The 23699-nt window shown below is 36.2% G+C and overlaps 1 protein-coding gene across 1 annotated transcript in view; it reads left to right on the forward strand.

The window, feature by feature from the left end:
• LOC118735490 (RNA-binding protein 39) overlaps positions 1–21335 on the forward strand; it is a 38487-nt gene extending 17152 nt beyond the window's left edge. The window contains exons 3-6 of the mRNA XM_036465279.1: positions 18842–18981; positions 19079–19519; positions 19610–20156; positions 20339–21335. Of these exons, the coding sequence (XP_036321172.1) occupies positions 18842–18981; positions 19079–19519; positions 19610–20156; positions 20339–20974 (1764 nt within the window). The 3' untranslated portion in view covers positions 20975–21335. The remainder of the gene's footprint in view (positions 1–18841; positions 18982–19078; positions 19520–19609; positions 20157–20338) is intronic.
• The last annotated feature ends 2364 nt before the right edge of the window (positions 21336–23699 follow it).

The following is a 23699-nucleotide window of genomic DNA, read 5'->3' on the forward strand; positions in this document are numbered from 1 at the left end:
CAAAAACTTCGTCGAAATTGACCTCCAAGCTGGACAAACTTAGGTCGTTACAATCAGTGGTTACAGCATTGGTCGCGACCGGGGCGGTGGTTTGGTCAGTCGGATAAACACTCCTAAAGAAGGAGGCAAAGAGATTGCTAATTTCAGGACCGCTGTTCGCCGTATGTTTTCCCCAGGATATCGTCGATGGTATGTCGAGATCGTTATTTTTCTTATTTTTAATGAAATTCCAGAATTCTGACGGGTTAGTTTTCAAAACGTTTTCTGCATTTGATATGTAATTTATGTAACACCTAGCACTAAGTTGTTTGGCCTCGAACCTTAAACGACGAAACGTTTCGTAGGAGTCTCTGGTCTTTTGCCGCTTGTAGTTATGGTGGGCTTCTTTCTTACGCTTGGTAACCTGTATTAACTCCCTGGAGAACCAACAAGGATAGTTATTACTCTTCCTTGTGTACATCGGCACAAACTGAACTAGACCAGTGTTTACTATATCATAAAACAAATTAACTTTATCGTCAATTGAGTCGATTTTGTATAGATCTATCCAGTTGGTCCTTGTGAAGAAACAGTTAAGGGATGCGTAGTCGGCTTTTTTGAATGAGAAGGTGGGCGCGGAGTTGGACTTCAGACTTGATTGAAAGACTATGTTTACTCCAATTGCGGGATGATGCTTATCTTCATCAACGATGGGGAAGTTTTTTTCAACGCTTGCATCTGTGTTACTGAAGCATAAGTCGAGGATGCGATCGTTGGCATTGTATATTTTATTAAGTTGTTGACAGTTGGAAAGGTAGAAACCTTCGTATACAAGTTTGGTGCAGTCATCTGGCGGCGAGCTACTTGGAAGATTATAATCACCCAAGATTAGAAGTTTCGAGTTAGGGTATTTGTCCGTTATACGATTTATTGATGAAATATGGTTTGAGAACAGGTCGATAGATGAAGAAGGCGGCATATAAACACAGCCAATTACAAGATCATAACTCTGGCCTTTCACCTTGACGAATATTTGCTCCAAAATGTTGTCTTCAATAATAATTTGTTCTGCCTGGATAACACGTTTGACAGCAATGAATACGCCGCCTCCACGTTCATGTGTACTGGTTGTGTGATCTCTGTCCTTTCTGAATATTTTATACAGTGACGAGCAAAACTGTAACATGGAGTAACACCTTTTCTTTCAGCTGTCGCTATCTTTCCAAGTTCTAACGACATTCATACTGTTGTTCTGTATTTTTATTGGTACATCTTTGCTTCCTCTGTCATAACGATTTGAAGTCAATTCAACAACATTAAAGAAACCAGCAGACAAAAATGTAAATTAAGGCATATGTTACAGTTTTGCACTCATGTATTTTTAATAACTTTTTGACAATTTTCACAAAAAAAAAGAATTATTAACACAATGTTCAGTATGGTTTTGCTTTATTTAGTTTCTGGTTGCAATTTGGCATACCTAATGTGCATGTCTGTAAAAATTCTGGAGGTATAGCCTCCCATATATCCTTGGTTTGCTTTCACAGCTCACGTACTCCATTGGACGGACTTGGATACTTAGTAAGATGCGCTTTTAGTTGATTTCGCAAATTCTCGATGAGATTCATGTCCTCGGATTGTGGAGGTCATTTCAAATTAGCAGATTTCTGCTTTTGTTCCAGTCTTTGCGAACATGTGCAGTGTGTTTGGGTTGCTTTTTCAGCAGAAACTCTAATTTTTTCGACTACATCTTGCAAATTTTGTTGAAATATGAACAGATACTGTTCCTTACGCATAATACGTACAAACGGATCAACAACATTTTTGAAATACAACCCCAAACTAATATTGACCGACCACTGTGATTCACAGTTTGCCTTACATGATGCGCTTAGGCTTAATTTGGGCCTTTGTTCCAATACCATGCCCGGCCATCTGCTTAAAAGCTATTAATTTAGTCTTGTCAGACCACATAAGCCTCAATTAAATCTTAAAAATGTGTTTTTTATTGCGTTATGTAAGGCCTAACATATCCCAATAGGCAACGGTCCGGTTTTCGCGCGATGCAGCAAAACGCTGCCCCACTCTCGCATGTATTTTGATCAAATTTGCTTTTTTCTTCTTTTATGATCCATTTTGCTCAATTTGGCAACTTTTCGCCTCACTATCTACTGATTTGCATTCAATTTTAATACCTTAAGCGCTTCTGTAGTAGTGCCTTCAGCGTTACTTGCTACTAAGTTCACAAGATATCGGACTGTAATATATTTTGACAGACTTCCTTTGTCCTTAGTAACACTTTAGGCTATATTTTTTCTCAGTCTTAACATTTTCATGTGGCAAACTCCACATTTTTTTGCCACTTTCCCTACGGTCCCGCCTTTTCGCAGTAAATCTATTATTTACATTTATGTTTCCTGATTAACCATATTATTTATTGGTGATCACTTCTTGAATAAATTACAATACAGAAAAAAGTCATCTGACTTCCAACTAAGCAAAAGATAACTGTAAAATGCAAAACTGAGAATGAGTGCAAAACTGTAACATTTGCCTTAACTTTCATTTTTGTCTCCAGGTTTTTTTATTGTTGTTGGATTGACCTCAAATCGTTATGAGAGCGGGAGTAGGGATGTACCAATAAGAATATAGAACAAAAGTGTGAAAGTCGTTAGAACTATGAAAGATAGCGGTGGCTGAAATAAAAAGTGTTACATCATGTTACAGTTTTGCTCGTCACTGTAGGTGCCGTCAATAACTTCGCCGTCGGAGATGGATGCGTGCAGCCACGATTCGCTGATGCAGATGATATCAAGTTGAGTAGAAGCAGTAGTGGTTAGAAATGTGCTTAGTTTAGTTCTCAGGCCTCTGGCGTTCTGATAGTGCACATGGAGCCTCTGGACGGGGCTCATGCTTCCCTTGCGTTGGGTGAAAGGAAAATTTATCCACTATCTTCGGAACTCCATTTACGTACTTAATTGTTTTATTAGAATCACCACTTACCATCAATGTGTTTAATTCGCTGCGTACTTTTTTCAGGTGTGCTTGTTGCGCTGGTGTTAAGTCCGGTTTTATACGTATGTCGGTGCAAGATGGTGGTTTAAATTTCAGTATTGATCTAGCAGCACTTTCGGAGGGGGCTTCTATAAGCATGGGACGGGTTTTCCCAGCAATTGGACGCCCCAACCTGCGAATTTTTAGCTCGGGAATGGTGTTGGAGAGCTCCTGTGGAATCAGTGGGACCAAGAGAGCACGATCGTCGCTTAAACGTTCAGAACCAGATGGTTTTTTAGACTCTGGAACGTTGAATGCGACGACTTGCTTAGCTCGTTTCCTACGTTCATTGATCTCAGCGATTACCTCTTCACTGCCTGGATCGCATGTACTGAACGTTGTTAATTTCGATTCAACGGTGCTGACCCTATCGTCTAGCTGTGTACACAACGTATTGAGTGAGTTATTTTGTTTGACAATGTTGTTCAGCTCCGACCGAATGGTAAGCAATTTGTTCTCGATGTCTTCTTTGAAAGCATAGAAATGTTTTTCGAACATCTTCTCCATTTTTCTAACGATTAGATCGTCATGGTCAACATGCTGATCGTCACCAACTATCACGCTAACCTCACTTTCGCAACCATTGCATTTCCACTTTAAGTTATTGTATTTGATGTCATTGGCAATTTTGTTGAATTCAACCTTATCAATCTTTGTACATTTTGCATGGATCCACTTGTTGCACTCGGTACAAAGTATACTGGAAGTGTTTTCTCTGATGTTAGCAAAGCAAACACCACATACATGGCGTATTGGCGCCATATTGGCTTTTAGCAGAATTATACAAATGCGACTTCCAATCGTAAGTGGTGGGCGTGGGAATCCAGTACTCGCCTGAGACTTTCTGGCGACGAATTGAAAATTGTTCACAATATTAAATTTTTTATGTTTATGTTATTCGGACACTAACTTTGCAAGCAGTTCTTCTCTAGCTAAATTGAAGCGTGTTGCTATTTTTATGATAAACCTTCGACCTTTGTACAACGAACGACACAACGAATTATGCACAATTATACAAATTCTTCTATAAATAATGTCGTTGTGTTAAATTATTCTTTACCTTATGTGTACACACGTTGTCACAATCGAAAATGAAAATTCCAGTAAAAAGTCACCACCAAATTGTAAGCAACGAACAAATGTAAACAAACGGCTAATGTCAAAATCACCCAACTTTTATCCTAAATGCGATTATAACGCGCTGCTGGCTTGCTGGTGTGATCTTGTATTTTTGGTTCATATATAAGGTGGTATCCCAGAATGATAGAATACAAGATTGCGCCGTCCTGGGCGTTGACATTTGTGTACCACAAGTAAACAAGAAATGGAGCGAAAAGAAGAACGAGCTGGAACTGCCAAAGCAGTTCACTTTACAGCGAAAAACGTCTTTTAATTTTGCAATATTGCATTTTTCACCTAATCTACTAGAGAACAGTGAACATTTTAGTGCACTCCATTGCTTTGCAACTAAGGCTGCTGCAGAAAACTGCAGCAGCATCTCTGCGGGATTGATTAGTTAACTTACTAATGGAGGCTGCGTGGAGCAGAAACGAAATCATTGTGAGGAAGTGCTGTTAATATAATAATTGAGAAACATTTCGGGAACGGCTTTGCCGTGCCCTATGTACACAAAATGCAGTGATTCGTCCCAGCGCTACACTTGCATCTACGCTTCTTGCATCTTGACGGCTGTCGCAATTTAACACACTGATTTTTCACTTATAATTAAAATTTCTCTTTCGCTGATTTGTAATCAAAGGTTTATTTACCAGTTACCGCAACTGTCAAAATCGACAAAACCAAAGTAGCGGTACCATTGACGGCGCCACCTTTGTTCGCTGCATCGTGGGTGGTATCGGTTTAACAAATACAACAATTACAGCTATGCTTCTTCTTATGAGCTCGCTTGTGTCAAAGTTTCGCCTGTTTTGCTTTGTTTACATATCCACGTATACATACACATATACGTAAATATATACCCTGCAAACAAATGCTCCCGAAATCTTTAAGAGTATCGGAAATTTGTTATGATTCTTTTAGGAATATTTAAAGAAAAACATATGAAGCGGTTGATAACAACTAGTAAAGAAATTTCTGTACGATTTCTTAAAGAAAATTCATAAAAAAAAGTGAAACCTTTCAGAATTCTATGAAATCCTGGTGTGCAGGGTATACATATGCTTACGAATATGAATATATAAAGAAGATGCTGATGTCACAAGGAGTTCATACCAACGGTAAATGTTGTTTTTGTACGATTGCTACAACCTGCAGTTATTGAATCATGAGTAACACAAACTTTTCGTACTTGTTGTGGGAATGGGTAGTGAGTGATACGTTCGGTTTGTTTTGGTATTCTGGTTAACATAATGCTTTAAAATCAAACTTCTCTACATTTTTGGCAACCACCAATTTTTAGGGAAAACGTAACTGAAAAACAAATGTAGCTATGACAATCGCTAAAACTAAATAAATCATTTTATTCTAATTTAAAACAAAATGTTCGAATTACTCAAAAGAAACCACGATCTCACTTTTTATAGTCGAATTAAAATATCCAGAGACGTCGGTAAATATTTGCCTATTCGCTGCAGTTCGACTTCTTAAAATGCAGGGTGAGTTTTAAAAATTTCAATTTCTCCCTACACTTAGCTATATACATACTATATCAATACGTTTATCATTTGGACGACTGTGACTTGCTATTTTACCACAAACCTGTAATATTTGAAAAATCTTAAAACTAGAGCTGTTGTTGTAATGATGATGGAGTGACCTTATATAAATCTGGGTAGTTGGTTACGCAGACCTGACTGTCGTGGAAACGTAAAACTGGAGCTCTTCCATTGCATGCGCGCCACGTTTTTCATTTTAAATCTCATAAATTGTTTATAATGACTATTGTTAAAATTTTTTTTAAATCAAAACGTAAGAAGACAAATTCTGTGGTGTGAAGCGTGATATATTACAAAGTTTTTATATCCGAGCGAACTTGTGCACAAGAGTATAATAACTATATTAATTATTAAGGGAACGAGATATAAATGCTCAGAATGAAAAAAATGATTTAGCCATGTCTGCCTGTCTGTTCGTGAACATCGATCGATAAATCGTGTAAAACATGTGATAATAATGGCCTGATTATGCACATTCGCATAAACTTCAAACCGCGTATCAACAAAATGCAAAACCAAGTATCAAGATGAATGCAAAACCGCGTATGTGTGGTTGCATACATTATTTTCTAGAGAGTAAAAACCTTCTTTTTTCAAAATGGTTATCTTTTTTATAAAGCAATCGCGTTTCTGGGTAGTATATTTAATAGTAGTAATGACGATACGCGGTTTTGTACTTTAAACGACGATATTCAAATGCAAGGGGAGGGATACCTCCAAGAATGATAGAATACAAGATTGCGCCAATCGAGCTGAGAGCAACTGGCCGTGACGTCAAAATATACCAGAATGAGAGAGCAAGACGAACTCGACAAGAAAAAGAAGAAGCATCGAACAAAAGGCAGTATTGCCAAGTTTTGAATTTGAAAAAGCACCAAATTTTTATTGGTGTATTTTATGGACTTTATATCAATACATAATTTTATTGTACGGATGCCGATTCAAATAAATAAAAATCAATGTTTCTTGCACAACGGTCGATTTCTTCTGGCATGATTGAATGTGCTGCACATATTTCGTTGTCGCTTATCTATGATTGTCACTGTGCCATGATTTTGTTTAAATTTTTGTAAAATTGCTTAGCACACTTACGATTGCTATAAATTTTGCTTCCATTTTTTTAAGATTTTCTAATTTGAAGTCTTCAAACTAAAAACAAAAGCACCAAAAACGCACCAAGCACAAAACTCAAAAATTTTCGCGTTTTGAATACCCACTAAATTTGGTGCGAAAAGCATCAAGTTGGCAACAGTGAATGTAAACAAAAGCACGGTACAGCGAACAAAGGTGGCGCCGTCAGTGATACCGCTACTTTGGTTTTGCCGATTTTGACAGTTGTGGTAACTTGTAAATACAGTGAAACCTCCCTTGGGCGGACACTCACCGTCAGTAATTTTTTGTCCGCCCAAGAGAGGTGTCCGCTCAATGGAAAGGAAGCTTATTTTAGAACTTTTTAATGTTATTATTAATTGAATAGTCATTATTTCTTATTTGAAGAAAATATATTGATATTACATCGTTCAAACAAAAATGTGCATGTATTTTTTCAAAAGTGCATATTTGATTTATGTGCGTAAGTACATATTAAGTAATAACAAAATAAAAATAAATATTACATTTTAGTCCATAAACTACATAAAACCATGGATCCATTACATAAAAAACTGGAAATTGTCGATTGACGTAAGTTTTATTTTTAATTTTTTTTCAGTGTCAGTACCTTTTTCAGCAATAGTTTTCATGTTTTTATCAGTAACAAAATCCAACCAGAAATCTAAATTTTCGGTCCATGTATTTATTACTACCTATTGTTATAAATTCATCAGAATTGGAATTGGATTTTTCAAGGGTTTCTGATAATTCAAATAACGAACATAAACCACTGCGCAAACCGAACTAAATGTGTGCATAAAAATCTCATTTTATACGGGAAGTCCACCTTTTCCATTTAGTAGTCCGTCTATGAGGAGTTCGCGTCCGCCCAACGGAGGTTTTTGTTTGATTTGTTATGAAAAGAAATAATGTCCGTTGATAAGAGGTTCGCGTCCGCTCAATAGAGGTTTTTGTGTTAATTTTATGCAAAATAACTGTCCGCGTCTGGCCAAGAGAATGTCCGCTTAAGAGAGAGTAATTTGTTCCGAAATTTAAACTTAAAATTTGGTATAGGAAAAAATGTCCGCCCAAGGGAGATGTCCGTCTAATAGAGGTGTCCGTTAGAAGAGGTTTCACTGTATATGGCGCCATAAAGACAATTTTTGGTATCTACTATGTATTTTACATTTTACTTATCTATTGCTATATGGAATTTTATTTAATTAGCGAAATTTATTTGACCTCTCTTGTCTTTGACATTAATTACCCTACGAAGATGCGAATTATATCAATCGTACGCAAGTTGTTTCAAGCTTTCATTTATATTTTTATATAAATAGTTTTTAATTTGGTCGCAAGACGTAGTTCCAAAAATCCAGTTTGACAGAAATCCATTGAATTTACCGGATTACACAATCAATTTTTCCGTTTCAATTTATTTTACGACTTGATTAAGCAATTGTCTTAATTTTTTTCAAGTGATTTTGGATTTTGATAAACTTTTCAGCATTGGCACGGGAATTTCCTGAAAACAAAGTATGAGTGAGCTTCTTAATGATAATCTAATGATAATGATCAGGGAACGGATTTTTAGGACCTAAAAACCTATAAAAAAGGCAAAATAAAATAACGAAATAGGCTGGAAAAGGCAAAATAAAATATCGAAAAAGGCAGGAAAAGGCACTAGGTATTGCAAAAAAAGCAAAATAAGGCACTAAAAAAGACAGAAAATACGAAGAACAATCAAAAAATACATTTATTTTAGAAATGTTTATATTGCAAGTAGAAAGAGAAAAACTATGAACCAGTTTCATTATATGAAAAATTTGTACTTTGAATCTTTGACTATTTTATCCTTTCGAGTTTCTAACTCATAAAACTTTAATCTGTATAGTTGTATGTAGTAACATTGAACCACAAGATGCATTTTGAAGTTTTCTGGCAGCATTTTCATTCGATTTTCGCGAAGAAAAGCCTTGAATGTACTAAATGTGCGCTCGACGTAAGTTGATACAAGTGGAGCCCAATTTAAATATGGAACGTTTGAAACGTTCATATTATCAGGAATAAGGGCGTTTTCCTCGCCCTTTATAATTCTATCAACACCCCTTATTGTCTCCAAGCCTTCGTTAGCTGAGAAAACGGCTTTGAATTTTTCCAACACCAATTTGGCAAGAGGTCTCTGCGTTTCTATAAGCCGCATGGGCAATGTGTATATTTTTTAATCTTAAAAAAAAATGTAAATGCTATAATCACATTTTTAAAGGTAGAAAAGGCAAATATCTTAAAAAAGGCAAAAAAAGGCAAATATCTTAAAAAAGGCAAAAAAAGGCAACATCAAATGTGTATATATGGAATCAGGGAAAGCTAAATCGTGGACATTCTTAATCGAATATACTATATCTCTTTAGCAGAAAAAAAGGCAATTTCCATAAAATCCGTTCCCTGGTCATCAGGTATGTAACTTGAGAATATAAATCGCTGCATCTTTTAGGCGCATCAATATTACATAGATACATCCCGAGCTAATAAAAGAGAGGTAAATATAGGCTTCTCAGGCAAAGAGATTCCTAAATCAATAATCTTTGAATACACCAAGTTACAAGTTGACTTTTATGTGCCACCCCTACGGCAATGTGTTAATAGCGGATGGTTAGGGCACACGCAATACTCTTGCAAAGCCAAGAAACGATGCATTCAGTGTGAAAAATCTGAGTGTGTAGGGAATCCCTGTGATAAATCATGTATTCTCTGCGGAAGTGTCTCCCGAAAAAGCCAGGTGCAAGTACTGGGAAAGGGAACAGGAGATCAACTACAGTCAAGAAGCTGTCGAGGAGAGAGGCCTTAAAGACGTTTTACCCTGATAGGAGTAACCAATTTGAACTTTTACCTGTAGATGAAGCTGAATTCCCACCAATTAATGATAATAATAAGGAAGTTAGGAACAGAAATGTAGAAGTTAACAGAAGACTGGCTAGAGTTAGGTATAGCTCTGTACTTAAAAAGACACACCCTGATGGAAACAGGGAGCAAAAAATGCGTGATATTACCACTGTTAAGAGGAAAAAAGCGGAACATTGCTCTGTGCTAGATACCCCTGAGTATCTTAGGGGAAAAGTTACCGAGCTTGAAAAATTAATGGCAGAACTTTTTAAGATTCTGCAGAGTGCGTGTATTAGTGATCAACTAAGTGGGGTCCTAGAAAATATAACTAATTTAAAACAAAAATTTAACCAAGCTTCTATAAGTGAAGATTTATATTTGATAAGCCAACCGTCGGGAAGTAAACCGGTAAATTCAGTATGAAAATATTACAGTGTAACTGTCAAGACTTGAAGGCAAATATTGATTATATTGAGTGTTATATGATACATAATAAGGTTGATATAGGATGTTTTAGTGAAACGTTCACTTCTAGTGAAGTGCAACATAGGAACATAATCAATTATAATATAGTTGAAAAATTAGAAAATTCTTACAATTTGATAAAATTTCCTTTCTGACTTGAGTATGACGTGATAATCATACGTACCAAAAACTTAAGGTCAAACATAGTGATTTCTGCAACATATTTTCCCCCAAATATACCAATTGAACCTTTTAAAAATGAGATGACAAGAGTTCTGAACTTTTTAGATAACTTTCAGAATGTCTTGCTGCTAGGAAATTTTAATGCTAGAACAAGTGCCTTGGGAGATCACGTACAGTCGTGCCGGGGTAACAACCTGTATAAGCTTATACAAGAGTACAATTTTAGAATACTCAATGATGGTTCTTATACTTTCAAAAGAGATACACAGGCCAATGGTTCGGTCCTTGACCTGACATTCTCCAATAGTAATATCAACTACTCTTGGAAGATTGACCCAACTAGGATTGGAGGCGGTCATCACTACCCAATAATTATTGAAACGACTCGAAATGATACTATTCAGAAGAAATTTCTCTCTCAAAAAAGCAGATAGAAGGACTGCAACAAATTACCATTGAAACATCTGTAAATGACATTCATGACAACATAGATGAAGAGATTAAGGCAGCTAGTTACACACTTAGTAAAAATAGACAGCCAAAGACTTGGTGGCGCGAAGAATTAACTTAAAGCTATCGGTTCCTTAGGACCGCGTTCGCTATGTGCAAGACACACCCTTCACCTGAAAACTTCCAAAACCTGCTTGATGTTAAGACGGAGTGGAAGAATATGGTAAAAGAGCAAAAAAAGCAAAATTTCAGCAAGCGCATAGATCAACTCAATGGGGAACCATCCACTAGGGAGGCGTGGAGGTTTGTGAGGGCCATGCGTGGTGACTACAAACAATCCAGCTTGACTATGTGGTCGAATGACAATGACAGAGCCTATTTAGAGATCCTTAAAAGCCAAGTACCCTCGCATGGGGAAATAGTACCCATCAACAAAGAAATTGCCCAAGACAGTAGCTTACAAATTTTTTTTTGAAGAACTCTATGGTGCCATACATAGCAAAAGCAATCACTCAGCAGGAGGGGTAGATGGAATTACGTATAAGATGCTTAAAGCACTGAATGATTTCTCTTTGAATAACGTTCAAGCCGTACTCAACAACTTGTGTCTGTCAAATCAGATGCCATACAGGCGGAGGACTATTAGAATAGTTCCAATACCTAAAAGGGACTGCAAAGTCAATGATTTGAACAATTTCAGGCCAATAGCGCTAATCTATGTTATTGAAATGTATCAACTTATGCCTTAAGAAAAGATTAACTGATTTTCTTGAAAACAATCAAATACTCCCCCGGCACTCATTTGCCTATAGGGAAAAGCGATCTGCTACAGTCTGCATTAATTACTTACTTCATCAAACTGCTGTTCTTAAAAGCACGGGCATCAGCAATGCGTACAATTGTGTAAATGTGAACACGCTTGTCACCTTGTTGGAGGATATAGGTGTCGAAGACACGTATAGAGAGTGGATAGCGAACTTTCTTGGTCTAAGAAAGCTCCGCTTAGGGAGAGAAGAAATTGACGTTAGGAATGGCATTCCACAAGGAAGCTGCATATCACCGTGTCTTTTTAATATTTATACCAAAAATTTGCATACTATTGAGGACTCCAGTACCCAATTATATAAATTTGCGGACGATTTTATAATACTCTCGTATGACAAGAGCTTTGATGACGCCAAAATTAACCTTCAAAACAAAATCAACCAATTTGCTGAGCTATGTGGTGAACTTAACCTGTCTTTTAATGTTAGGAAAACCAAGGCCCTGTACCTAAATAAAATGAATCGCAACACTGTACACATTCACTTTCAAAACCAGAAGATTGAGGGGGTAAAAGCACTCAAATTCCTGGGTAGGGTCATAAGCGCCTCACTCTCAGTTAATGAACATTATACACAGCTTACAGGTTTACATACGCAAGTCGCACTTAACTATTATAAGACAGTAGTCAGGTCAAAGATAGAATATTGTAGAACCTCAACGGTGGATTGTGCGAAAACAATCAACAAGAAAGTACAAACATTCCAAAACAGCTTTCTTAGAAGATGTCTTGGTGTTACTCCTGCCACTCCAGTACCAGTGATTTATGTCCTAGCAAAAGAACTCCCACCGACCTACAGAGCCAAGTGGCTAACAGCCAAGGAACTAATTAACACTATTTCCACTGATGAAACTTTTCTAGACCTTTTGTGCAATTTTCCTAATGTTAGATCTAGCTATAGCAGAACCTTCGACGAGTTTAGACACATCTTTGACTCCCTAGAAGTGGTTGATCTCCTGGTCCCAAACTCAAATCTGGTGATTATGACGAAATCCTTAGAAGCAAAGAAAGCCGATACACCGGCTTATGTCATCCGAGGTACATATGCACAACTGCTACATGAATGTAACCAGGAGCTTCAAAATATTTTTCACTGACGTCCGTAGGTACGAATGCCACTGGGTGTGGGATATTTAACTACTCTTGTCATACAGATCACACCTTTAGAATTAATTTTAGAACGTCCTCTAGTTTTGCCGAATTATTTGCTATTAAAAAAGCACTCCAGCTTGCTGCAGATGGTATGTATAATAGGGTTGTCATCTTTACAGACAGCCTTATTGTGACAACTTCTAGCCAAAAAAAGAACATATAACTACTGTGTGAGTGACATACACAAAGTTATTCAGGAAGGTAGGTTTGATGAGGTTAATATTATATGGACTCCCAGTCACAAAGGGATACCAGGGAATGAGAGAGCGGACGGGCGAAAGAAGCTGTTAGATGTGAGATTATATTAGAAGTTAAATTGACTGTGGAAGAGGCGTTAAGAAGTATACGTAACAAAATTGAAGATGACTGGCAGCTAGAATTTAGTGAGTTCACGAGACTCAAATCGGGTACTTATTCACACGTAAATTTGATAGGTTTGAAAAAAACCATGGTTTAATAAATGTAGATTGACTCCACAGCAAATGAAGACGCTTAACAGAATCCTCGCTGGATACACTTATGATACTGCTTACTTAAACAAGATTAAGGCCATCAATAACGATCTTTGTAGATGTGGTCAAATTGATGACTATCTTCATCAAACCTTTGACTGCAGTCTGCTCAATGAAGCCAGGGAGGAATTCGAGGTCCTCCAGAATTGTACTAACTTCACTGAAATATTTCACAATTTTGATAAACACAGAATCGCTCAACTAGCGGAATTTTTGCAAAAAATCGAAGCTAATATCTAATGCTTGTTATATTGGTTTATTGGCGGCACTCATACCGTCCACTACTACTCATATATTGTCATCAATAAAGTTACACTCAACTTCTCGATATTAAAAAGACACTAGCTACATGATCGTGTAGCACCAGGAGGAGTAAATACCGAAAAGGAGGGACATCCTGGCATTAGGGGAATTGAAGTTCCTGCCAACCAACCCAAAACCCAAAAAAAAAAGACGGCTTCTTAATAATGAAACTGCTTACTAATTGATTACTCCCCACGTAGTGATTTCGAATTAGGGCTGGGAGTTCCATCCAGATTTTTTGTATATCGAGTTCAAAAATACGAATATCCGTATATTACCGAATATACGGATAACAAAATAAAACAGATATTAACCGGGTTTTCGGATTTTATCCGTAATCACCAAAATCCCAGCCCTAATTGCAATTTTGATGATTTTTGGCAAGCAGTAGGTGTGAGAAAATTGAAAGCCAAAAATGATTTAGTAGCTTCACCGTTTGCCAGAGGTCGAAATAATGTTTGTTAGGACATCCTGTAAAAACTCTTGTTACACTGCATCTCCATTGGCGTTCAGTCATCGCAAGCATAAGATTTCATTTCAAAAAACTTGTAGAACAGAAGGCTTCTTTGCTTGGTCCAAGTTATTTTGAGCATATATGTATGTATGTACAGTGGTTGAAAAATAAATAGTGACACATTTTAACAAATTTTTCCTTTTTTTTACTTATTGGTCTAATATTTATTATTTTTTATAAAAGTATAGCTCATTTTCTAACGTAAACCATATAAATTCACGTTTCAAACTTTGTATAAAAATTTAAAAAAATCTGCAAAATTGCATTTTAACTTTCAATTTTTTTATCAGATTTTTTGAGTATGCAGTTTTATAGCCCATTAAATTTTAGTAGAATGAAGTGTATGTTTTAAGTTGCTTAAAAATCGCATTGATTTTTGGAATTTTTTTATCGCATTTTCTTCCATACATTGTATGTAAAAGTATGTCCGACAACTTTTTCTTTGTATGGAAAAAATTGCGTAATACATTCAGAGTAAAAGTTATCAAAAATCAACGCGATTTTTTAGGAACTTCAAACGTACACTTTATTCTACTAAAATAATGGGCTAAACTCCATTCCAAAAAAAAATCTAAAATTTATAATTAAAAAGTTAAAAATGTAGATGCAATTTTGCTGAAATTTCGTAATTTTTGCACAATGAAATATCAATTTATATGGTTTTTGTTAGATAATGAACTTTATTTTTATAAAAATAAATATTAAATAAACAAAAGAAAAATAGGAAAAAATTGTTAAAATGTCGTGTATTTTTCCATCCCTGTATATATATGTATGTATTCACATAAGAGCGTGTCAGACGTGGCAATATATTTCGTATGCAATATATTTCTAAAAGTTTGTCAAATTGAGAAATTTCAGAGAGCAGTTGCATGAGCAGCATGCAAAGTGTCTTTCGAAAGACGTTTTTTATTTCCAAAAGGCGAATTGCAGGAAAAATTTATGAAATCGCTTTTTGGCTGTTCACAAAGCGAATGAGTTTCTGCCAATCTTTCTCGATACTAAAATGCAACCATGGGCGGTGGGGTTGCTGTTTGTTTGCTATTTGTCTTGTAAAAGCGAGAACGATAACGCGAAAAATGAATACTCGACGTAAGCTGCAATGGAAAAGAAAGCAATTTTATTAAAAATTATTTCCATTATTATTAAAAAAAAATAGAAGTGGATGATTCGCATACACGTCGGTCTGTTTGGGTAAGAAAATTTTGGGAGCGCGGTGCAAACAACCCATACTACACTACTGAAGTCTTTATTAGATAAATTTATCAATCCTTTGTGGATACTCTATAATATAACCAACAATGCTCGCAATCCCGTACTCAGTCAAAACAACATAAAGCCATAAACAAGCAAGAATCAAAGCCACAAAATATAGGTTATAATTACCATATTTTCCATGTGAACAATAATTTAACAGTTTAGTATATTAAGTAAAGTAATAAATTTCAAGCACTTTTGATATTTAATTCAACAATATTTTTTATCATTTTACACAAATTCACGCACAGTGCCACGCGGCAATACTCGATTAGTTTGACAGCACTTGCAGAAGAAATATAAATTGTTATTGCAGCACGAGCAAGTTGAAATATATTTCCGAAATCGATTTTCGCTCTTTCAGTTGCGGTAACACCTTGCAACTTTTATTTCTGAAACTGATTTCCGAAGTGACAGAAAGATCTTTTTTGGCTGTTCTCACATCGAAAACAATTTCTCTTTCTCAATTTGACAGCGAATTGCGTGGAAAAGACGGAAATATTGCCACGTCTGACAGGCTCTATATAATGGTCTCCACATAATTAGGGAGACTACTTTTTAATAAGTTTTACCCATTTATTTTTTATATAAATACATACATGTTTTGTAAATTATTACTTTTTTCTAAAAATATGTATAGTTTATATTACTACGAAAACAATGCAACTCACAGTTTCTAACTTTTACAAGCTTTATAAAGAATACCCGCCAAATGTCAAAAAATAGTTTAATTAGATTTGTTTATATGTTTTAGAGAAAATGAGCAACACCGTCAAAAACATAAATTCTCAAAAATCTATGCGAATTCTTAGCCGCTTAAAACTTGCACAATACTACTAAAATTGAAGGGGCTATAAATATAAAACTGCATCTAGAAATTCTGATTAAAAAGTTTGAAGTTTTGGATGACCATTTTTCGAAACTTGGTGATTTTTTATTAATCTTGTATAATGTTTGAAACTTTGAATAACTTGGTTTTCGTTGCGGTATAAACTCAATTTTGTAAAAAAAATAAATAAAAAAAAAAATGGTCAGAGCTTGTAAAGTAGTGTAGTGTCCCTAATTATGTGGCTGCTACTGTATACTAGAAAAAACACAGCTTTCAACAAAATGTATAGTAAAAACCATCATAAAAATATAGCAAGGTAGAACCGTTGAGAGACTCTTTTAAAATTCTTAGCGTTTGCAAGCAATTTAATTTAAATAAAATTTAAACTCCAACACACATTTTCATTTCAATCCCGACAACATAAATTTTGAACATTTTCTTTTTTGTTCTCAATTTTATGATTTTAAAAAGCTGGCTAACTTGAAAAAAATTTCATGGCCCACGAATTGAGAGTACGGTTTTACCTTACTATGTTTTAATCATGATAAAAACCGAGATACAATATTTTTTAGAAGGTAGGTTCACTTGTTCTTCTTATCCGCCATGTTAGCTATCTGACAGAAAACGTGTTTTGTATTCTTTGTTGTACCAGCTCTTTCAAAAAAAAAAAAATCCAGCTTTTAACGTTGGAAAAATAAAACAAAGGAAAGCCAAGCATATACATAAGTATAAAATTTTCTAATATTTTTTAATAATTTTCTTCATAAAAAATTATGAAAGAATTAACTGCTGCTTCCGGGGGTATTGCAACACACGCAATAGATGTCAGGATACAGCTATGTATAAGAGCCACCGCGTACCACAGACTTTATCGGCCGCCTATTTAAATAGTGGTGCTCGCTTCAATATGTAGATGAAGATGTATGGAGGTGCGCACACTACACCAACTTAATCGCGGGGCCGATTAAACCCGTAGTGTGTGATGGATCTAAAACACTTTAAACAAGAAATATTGCCGCCACATTTTCGTTTTTATGTTTTTTATTCATGCGATTAGCAGTGGCAAGAATGTATGTTTTAATTACGTACATGTATATTAAAAATGAAATGATCAGTTATAAAATATATAAATCTTTACATGTTCTGTTGCAAATATCTAAAATATCAAGCGAAAATCCCCAAGTTCTATACCGTAGCAGTGGCCATATTGCGTGTTTTTCACAGACACGGCTTATGTCAAAAAATTTGAAGTGAAACTACCTTCTAAAAATTATTGTATCATGGTAAAAACTATACTGTAGCAAAAACAAGCTGTCAAACGCACTATTTGGCAGCTCATCACCTGCGATAGCTGTCAAGCGATATCTCCTGCTACTTATCGCCTGCGATATGCCATGGTCTTCACAAATAATTCAGCGCCGGAGTGGTATCTCACGCGATTGTTCGACGCTAATGGATACGTAGGGTTGCATTCTCTCGTGGAGAAAACACCAATTTACCTGCTAAAGGTATTTTTTCTAAACGACAGAGAAAATGGGAATATAAAAATATAATTACTCGCCATAATATGGGGGGTAAAGTAGCACTATTAGTATTGCTACATGTCTTTCTTTTCCAAATTTGTATTCTTTTGCCGGCACATTAAATATTGATGTGGTTGCTTGCATCTGTATGTTTCCTCATCAACCACTCAGGTTAATCCTTTTTTGAAAAGATACAAAAATTAAAAAAGACACATTCATAACTCGAAAAAATATGAAATAATTCTCAAGGGTGAAATGTCTTTGCAGAAATCGTAAAAGCTCAATTTGTTGCTAGTGATTGTTTTGGTCATTCTAACGATTAAAGCCGGAGACCATTTGGTAAGTTTGAATGCGCCAGAAAAATTATTTCGTCTTAAAAACAGTATAATATTTGTACTAAGAAACTTTTGTATCGATGCATTTTGTATGTCAAGCAAAAAAACTTAAGTTTTCTTTTTGTGCTAAATCTTTAAATACATACATAATTATATCTTAAAAACTTTTGAAACGTTTTAAAATATAAATGAACTGAACGTGAACTAAATTTCAGATAATCTCGTACAAATTTGCGTCTGTGTGGCAGCACTTGTCTTAAACAAACAGGATTTTGAAGGGCAAAACCAATTCACATTATCTACCTACTTCACCCAAAAAAATGACAATAAAAACCACTTCAACTTTTCGAATCGAAATCGAACGCTTGAGCCAATTGCATGAGAATATGTTTGTGAAATATTTCGCCGCCGAGCGAAGTTTCCACTGAATATTCTGAAGCAAACAAATAAAAAGAGTGTGTATTGCAATAGAAAAATGCAACATCAATAAAATAAAGTTGAAAAAAAGAAACAATATTCATAAAAGATAAAAAATCATATAATACATAAAAAAAATAAAAACAAATTTAATGACTGAAGCAATGGACGATTGAATGGTGGGAAACTAGCCATCAAATTTAGCTCATTGCTGCAATTAAAAACATACTTTCTGTTTTCATAGAAAAAAGAACTAACTAATTCCTTTGATTTGTTTCTCTCATTCGCTCAACATCAAATTTTTAACGAACCAAATTCGATTGACGGCAAACCGCAACTTGCACGTCAATTGCGTCCTACCACACTTCCTTCTCCTATAAATATCTGTAAAATAGAATGCAAGCCGGGGAGATTACGATCAACCTGCCAACAGCCGAAAATCGCCCTATAGAGATCGCGAGGACAGCAGTACTGGTAAAGGTGGAAGCAAATCTTCTTCGTCAACTCATTTAAATGGTCGCAAACACTATTCAAGGTTGGTTTGTCGGTTTATAATTAGTTGAAGTGCAAATTGCTATATATTAAATATTATTGCACTAAGCAATTCGCTAACCTCTTATTCAAATTTTCAGAAGTCGTTCTGGTTCACCACGTACCACAGATGATCGTAAAGCCCGCAAATCGAAGGATCGTGAACGTCATCGCGATCGAGATGAAAGTCGTTATTCAAGGGATAGAGATCGCATTCGAGATAAGGACCGCGTTCGTGACCGGGAACGTAATGGCGAACGTGAAAGGCGTTATGGATCACAAGAGCGTGATCGCGAGCGCGATCGTGATCGTGGTATTGAAAAGCGACGGAGCCGATCCAAGGATAGACGTCGCAGCAGTCGTTCACGAGAACGTGAGCGCGAGCGACGTTCAAGAGAAAGACGTGGCAGTAAACCACGTTCAGAGCGTCGTCGTAGTCGATCACCCACTAGAGACCGTCGCTCAAGGGACAGGAAGCTTAGCCCTGTTAAAGAATTAAGAGGCGGAAGACCAGAATTTGTTTCAAGATCAAGAGAAAAAAGGTAACTTTTTTGTATACGTACATTCACTTTGTATGTCATTTTCTTAAAGGGTTTCGTGTTGTAAAATTTACTTCGAATTTGTTTCAGCAGCAAGCGCCGCAGTAACTCTCCGCGACCTTTCCGTCGGGGCCGAACGCCACCAAATGGTCTTGGTGATCGATCGCCCCGTGCTGATCTCAGCCCAGAGGAACGTGATGCCCGTACAGTTTTCTGCATGCAGTTATCCCAGCGCATACGTGCTCGCGATTTGGAGGAATTTTTCTCCAGCGTTGGAAAAGTACGAGATGTACGGTTAATCACCTGCAATAAAACCAAACGATTCAAGGGTATTGCTTATATTGAATTCAAAGATCCAGAATCAGTAGCACTTGCACTGGGTTTGTCGGGACAAAGACTATTGGGCATTCCAATTTCGGTGCAACATACACAGGCTGAGAAAAATCGTATCGCAAATGCGGCGCCCGTTTTTACGCCCAAAAATCATACAGGCCCTATGCGGTTATATGTAGGTTCTTTGCACTTCAATATCACTGAAGATATGCTTCGAGGTATATTCGAACCATTTGGAAAAATAGACTCCATACAACTTATAATGGATACAGAGACTGGTCGTTCAAAGGGATATGGATTTATTACGGTAGATCATTTTTGTATATATTTCCTGTACTCACTTTTTAGATTGTTTTACTTTTGGCGAATCAAAATTACAGACTCCAACGATTAAAAAAAATATGATAGAAAACTTTAAGACAAAGTAAAACCATTTCTTAAACCATTGTGGAATTATCTTTTTTGTTATTATTCTGTTTACAATTTCAGTATCACAATGCGGACGACGCCAAGAAAGCTTTAGAGCAATTAAACGGATTTGAATTGGCTGGCCGACCAATGAAGGTTGGAAATGTGACTGAACGTTTAGATATGAATACATCGTCTCTGGATACAGATGAAATGGATCGAAGTGGCATAGATTTGGGCGCTACTGGTAGACTGCAACTAATGTTTAAGCTCGCAGAGGGTGCTGGTTTGGCAGTGCCGCAAGCTGCTGCAAATGCGTTATTAGCCACTGCACCACAGCCCGCACCAGTTCAGACCCAAACGCAAACTCCGGCCATAGCTACGCAATGCTTTATGCTGTCCAACATGTTTGATCCGCGCACTGAGACTAATCCTGCATGGGATAGTGAAATACGTGAAGATGTCATTGATGAGTGCTCAAAGCATGGAGGTGTACTGCATATTTTTGTTGACAAAGCCTCTCCCACGGGTAACGTCTATGTGAAATGTCCGAGCATAACCACGGCAGTACTAGCAGTAAATGAACTCCATGGGCGCTGGTTTGCTGGCCGCGTCATTACTGCTGCTTACGTACCATTACTGAATTATCATTCTCTATTTCCGGATGCGATAACGGCGGTTAATTTACTAGCATCGAAACGAAAGTCTGGCGAATAAAGTGGTTACTGAAGGTTATTTTTAAGTAAATATGCTACAATTGGCTTTCAAATTTTATAAATCGGTCGGTTGTTTGGGCATGTAGTCCACATTATGTTCACCATGCATTCCTGCTCTCCTAAGCCTAGATGAGATTGATATTCGATCCACTCTCAGATTGCATCGTTTTTATAGACACAACACCCGTAGCAGACTTATTGCATGGGATTATATTCGACATCTGCCTAGTTGTAATCTAATCGTTCTAATTTTTTTCTGCTTATTTGTATTTTAGTAAAACTTTGAAGTTTGGTATACTGTAAAAATATGCATAATCTTATAAATGAACACAATTCAATGAATAAAACACATTCTATATATAGAATTTACTTTTAATTAATGTATTAAAAAATGTACGGGTGTAAGATGAAACAAATAGAAAGTGGGATAGCCATTTCTTGATCGAAATAAATGTTTACACAGGGTGTCCAAGAACTACCACGACAAACTTTAGGAGAAGGTAGGTGGGGGGCGGGGCTCCCTGATAAGCAAACATTTTACTTATAAAAAGGTCGCCGTTTTTGAAATATTGATATTTTTTTTATTAAAAAAGTCAGGCAAAGCTATATTTGGTAATTTTTTTCTCCAAAATACTTCCAGATAGTTTATCCACCATATTCAAATACAATAGGGGTATTCTCCAAATCTTGCAAAGCCATTGCACGTAGCACGGATTGCATAACTTGCAAACACACAACAACAAAATACATGGGAAACGACATTTCCTTACGCTGCAAAATATGCAACGTCGAAACCCATGTATATATTTTGCAAAATAGCATAGCAAGATATATGCGACCCTGTGCTAGTTGTTTTGTTGTTGGAATTGCTACATATTTCTCTCATTCCTCTCATCTCGCTCACTTCATTTTTTTCTGCTGTCTCTTGTTATTGTATTTGATACATAATTTCGCTGCTTGCTACCCATGCATTCTACCACTTTGCAATGGGGTGCTCTCGTACTCTTCGAAATTTGGGATAGTATTTTTGCATTTCGTGCAATACGTGCATCGTGCAATACTTCGAGAATACCCCTAATGTAGTTAAACGATATTAAGGACTAGTTTGAGATTTTTAACTTTCTGTGGTGAACAAAACTGTACTTAGCTATAAAAGCGAGGATATATCCTATGGGTATCGTCTAAATCAGCTCTTACCTCACGACCGTAGTAAGCAGTGCACTCGTCATTTTGAAGCCATAGTCTACGGCGCAGGTTCAAGGGTACATCTAATAGAATTGGAAACCATTCCTGCGGTCTCAGTATCTGGCAATTAAAAATACCGCGCCATAAATTTATTTTGTACTGGTACTGCGACCGATTTCTGAATTCATGAGGATTGTTTACCTGCCAACTGTAATGGTTATGTAAATTAAAATAACCACGTTTGCATGATGATTCATCGCTTCAAATTAATTTGTATCAAAAAGGTTGGGGTCTGATTCATGCGTTCGCAAGATTTCTCTGCCAAATCTAACCCTCGCCAGGTAATCTCTTTTTTTTTATCCTGAACACATTGAATGTGGTAATGATGAAATTGATGTTTCCAGTGTGGAATAAAGTAGTTTTATTCGTACCAAAACTGAAAAGATCACTCTAGCCTATAAACCAAGGATAGAAAAAAATAGTTATTTTCAAAATTTCAATTCAAAAAGTCAGTCGGAAAGAATTGGTCTTTTTCAAGTTTGTGTGTAGCAATGTGATGCTTGTTAGCCAAGCAATGTAAATCCTATATGATTTACTTTTTTCAAAAAAGTTTGCAATCAATCATTTTTTCATTGATATATATAAAAATTTAAATTTTACTTTTATTTTACCGGTCAAAAATAAAAGTTAAAAATTGTCTTTTTTTTCGTTCAAATATAAAATTTAGATTTGACTTTTTTATTTTTTCGGTCAATTATAAAAGTTAAATTTTACTTATTTTTTCGGTAAAAATCGCAGTTTACATATTCACAATACAATATGTTTTAATAAAAAATGCACATCCTTTCATTGTATCGCAAATCGCTAAGAATAAGCTTAGTGCTGAGAACGCGCTTTCTACACTATATTGTGTCGCTAGCACTTGATGCATAATACATGCCACATCTCTTAGTCGGGGGGTATATCAATTTTTTACTCTCCCAGTAATCCATATGGTCCGTATTAACACCAATGCGCTTCTTATAGGTGCCTATATCCATAGATGCTTTTCGAGCGTAATCTTCGGAAACACTAAAAGTGAAGTTTTGACTTTTAGGGTTGGCTTTCCTTTATGGCCGTTCGTTAAAGGGGCGGTGGGCGAAAGGTAAGTGCGCGTGGCACCTCTAACCCACCTTTTTGGAGAGGGAATGAACCGCCATTGACAAAAATACAACCCCCGACCACCTAGGTCCCCTATAGTTCCCTAGGGACCCCTTAGAAAAAAGGTCGGTTGGAGGTGCCACGCCTACTCCCCCTTCGCCCACCACACCTTTAACGAACGGCCATTATGGAAAGTTTCCCCGACTTTTATATCTGACTGAAAAAATAAAAGTCAAATTTTAACTTTTATATTTGACCGAAAAAATAAGCGTCAAGTGTTAACTTTTGTTTTTGACCGAAAAACTAAGTCATATCTTAACTTTTATTTTTAACCGAAAAAATTTAAGTCAACTTGTAACTTTTATTTTTGACTGAAAACATATCGGTGAAAAATAACGATT

The sequence above is a fragment of the Rhagoletis pomonella genome, unplaced genomic scaffold (genome assembly GCF_013731165.1).
Source record: "Rhagoletis pomonella isolate Grant_MI unplaced genomic scaffold, Rhpom_1.0 Rhpom_scaffold_00003, whole genome shotgun sequence".
Classification (NCBI taxonomy): Eukaryota; Metazoa; Arthropoda; class Insecta; order Diptera; family Tephritidae; genus Rhagoletis; species Rhagoletis pomonella.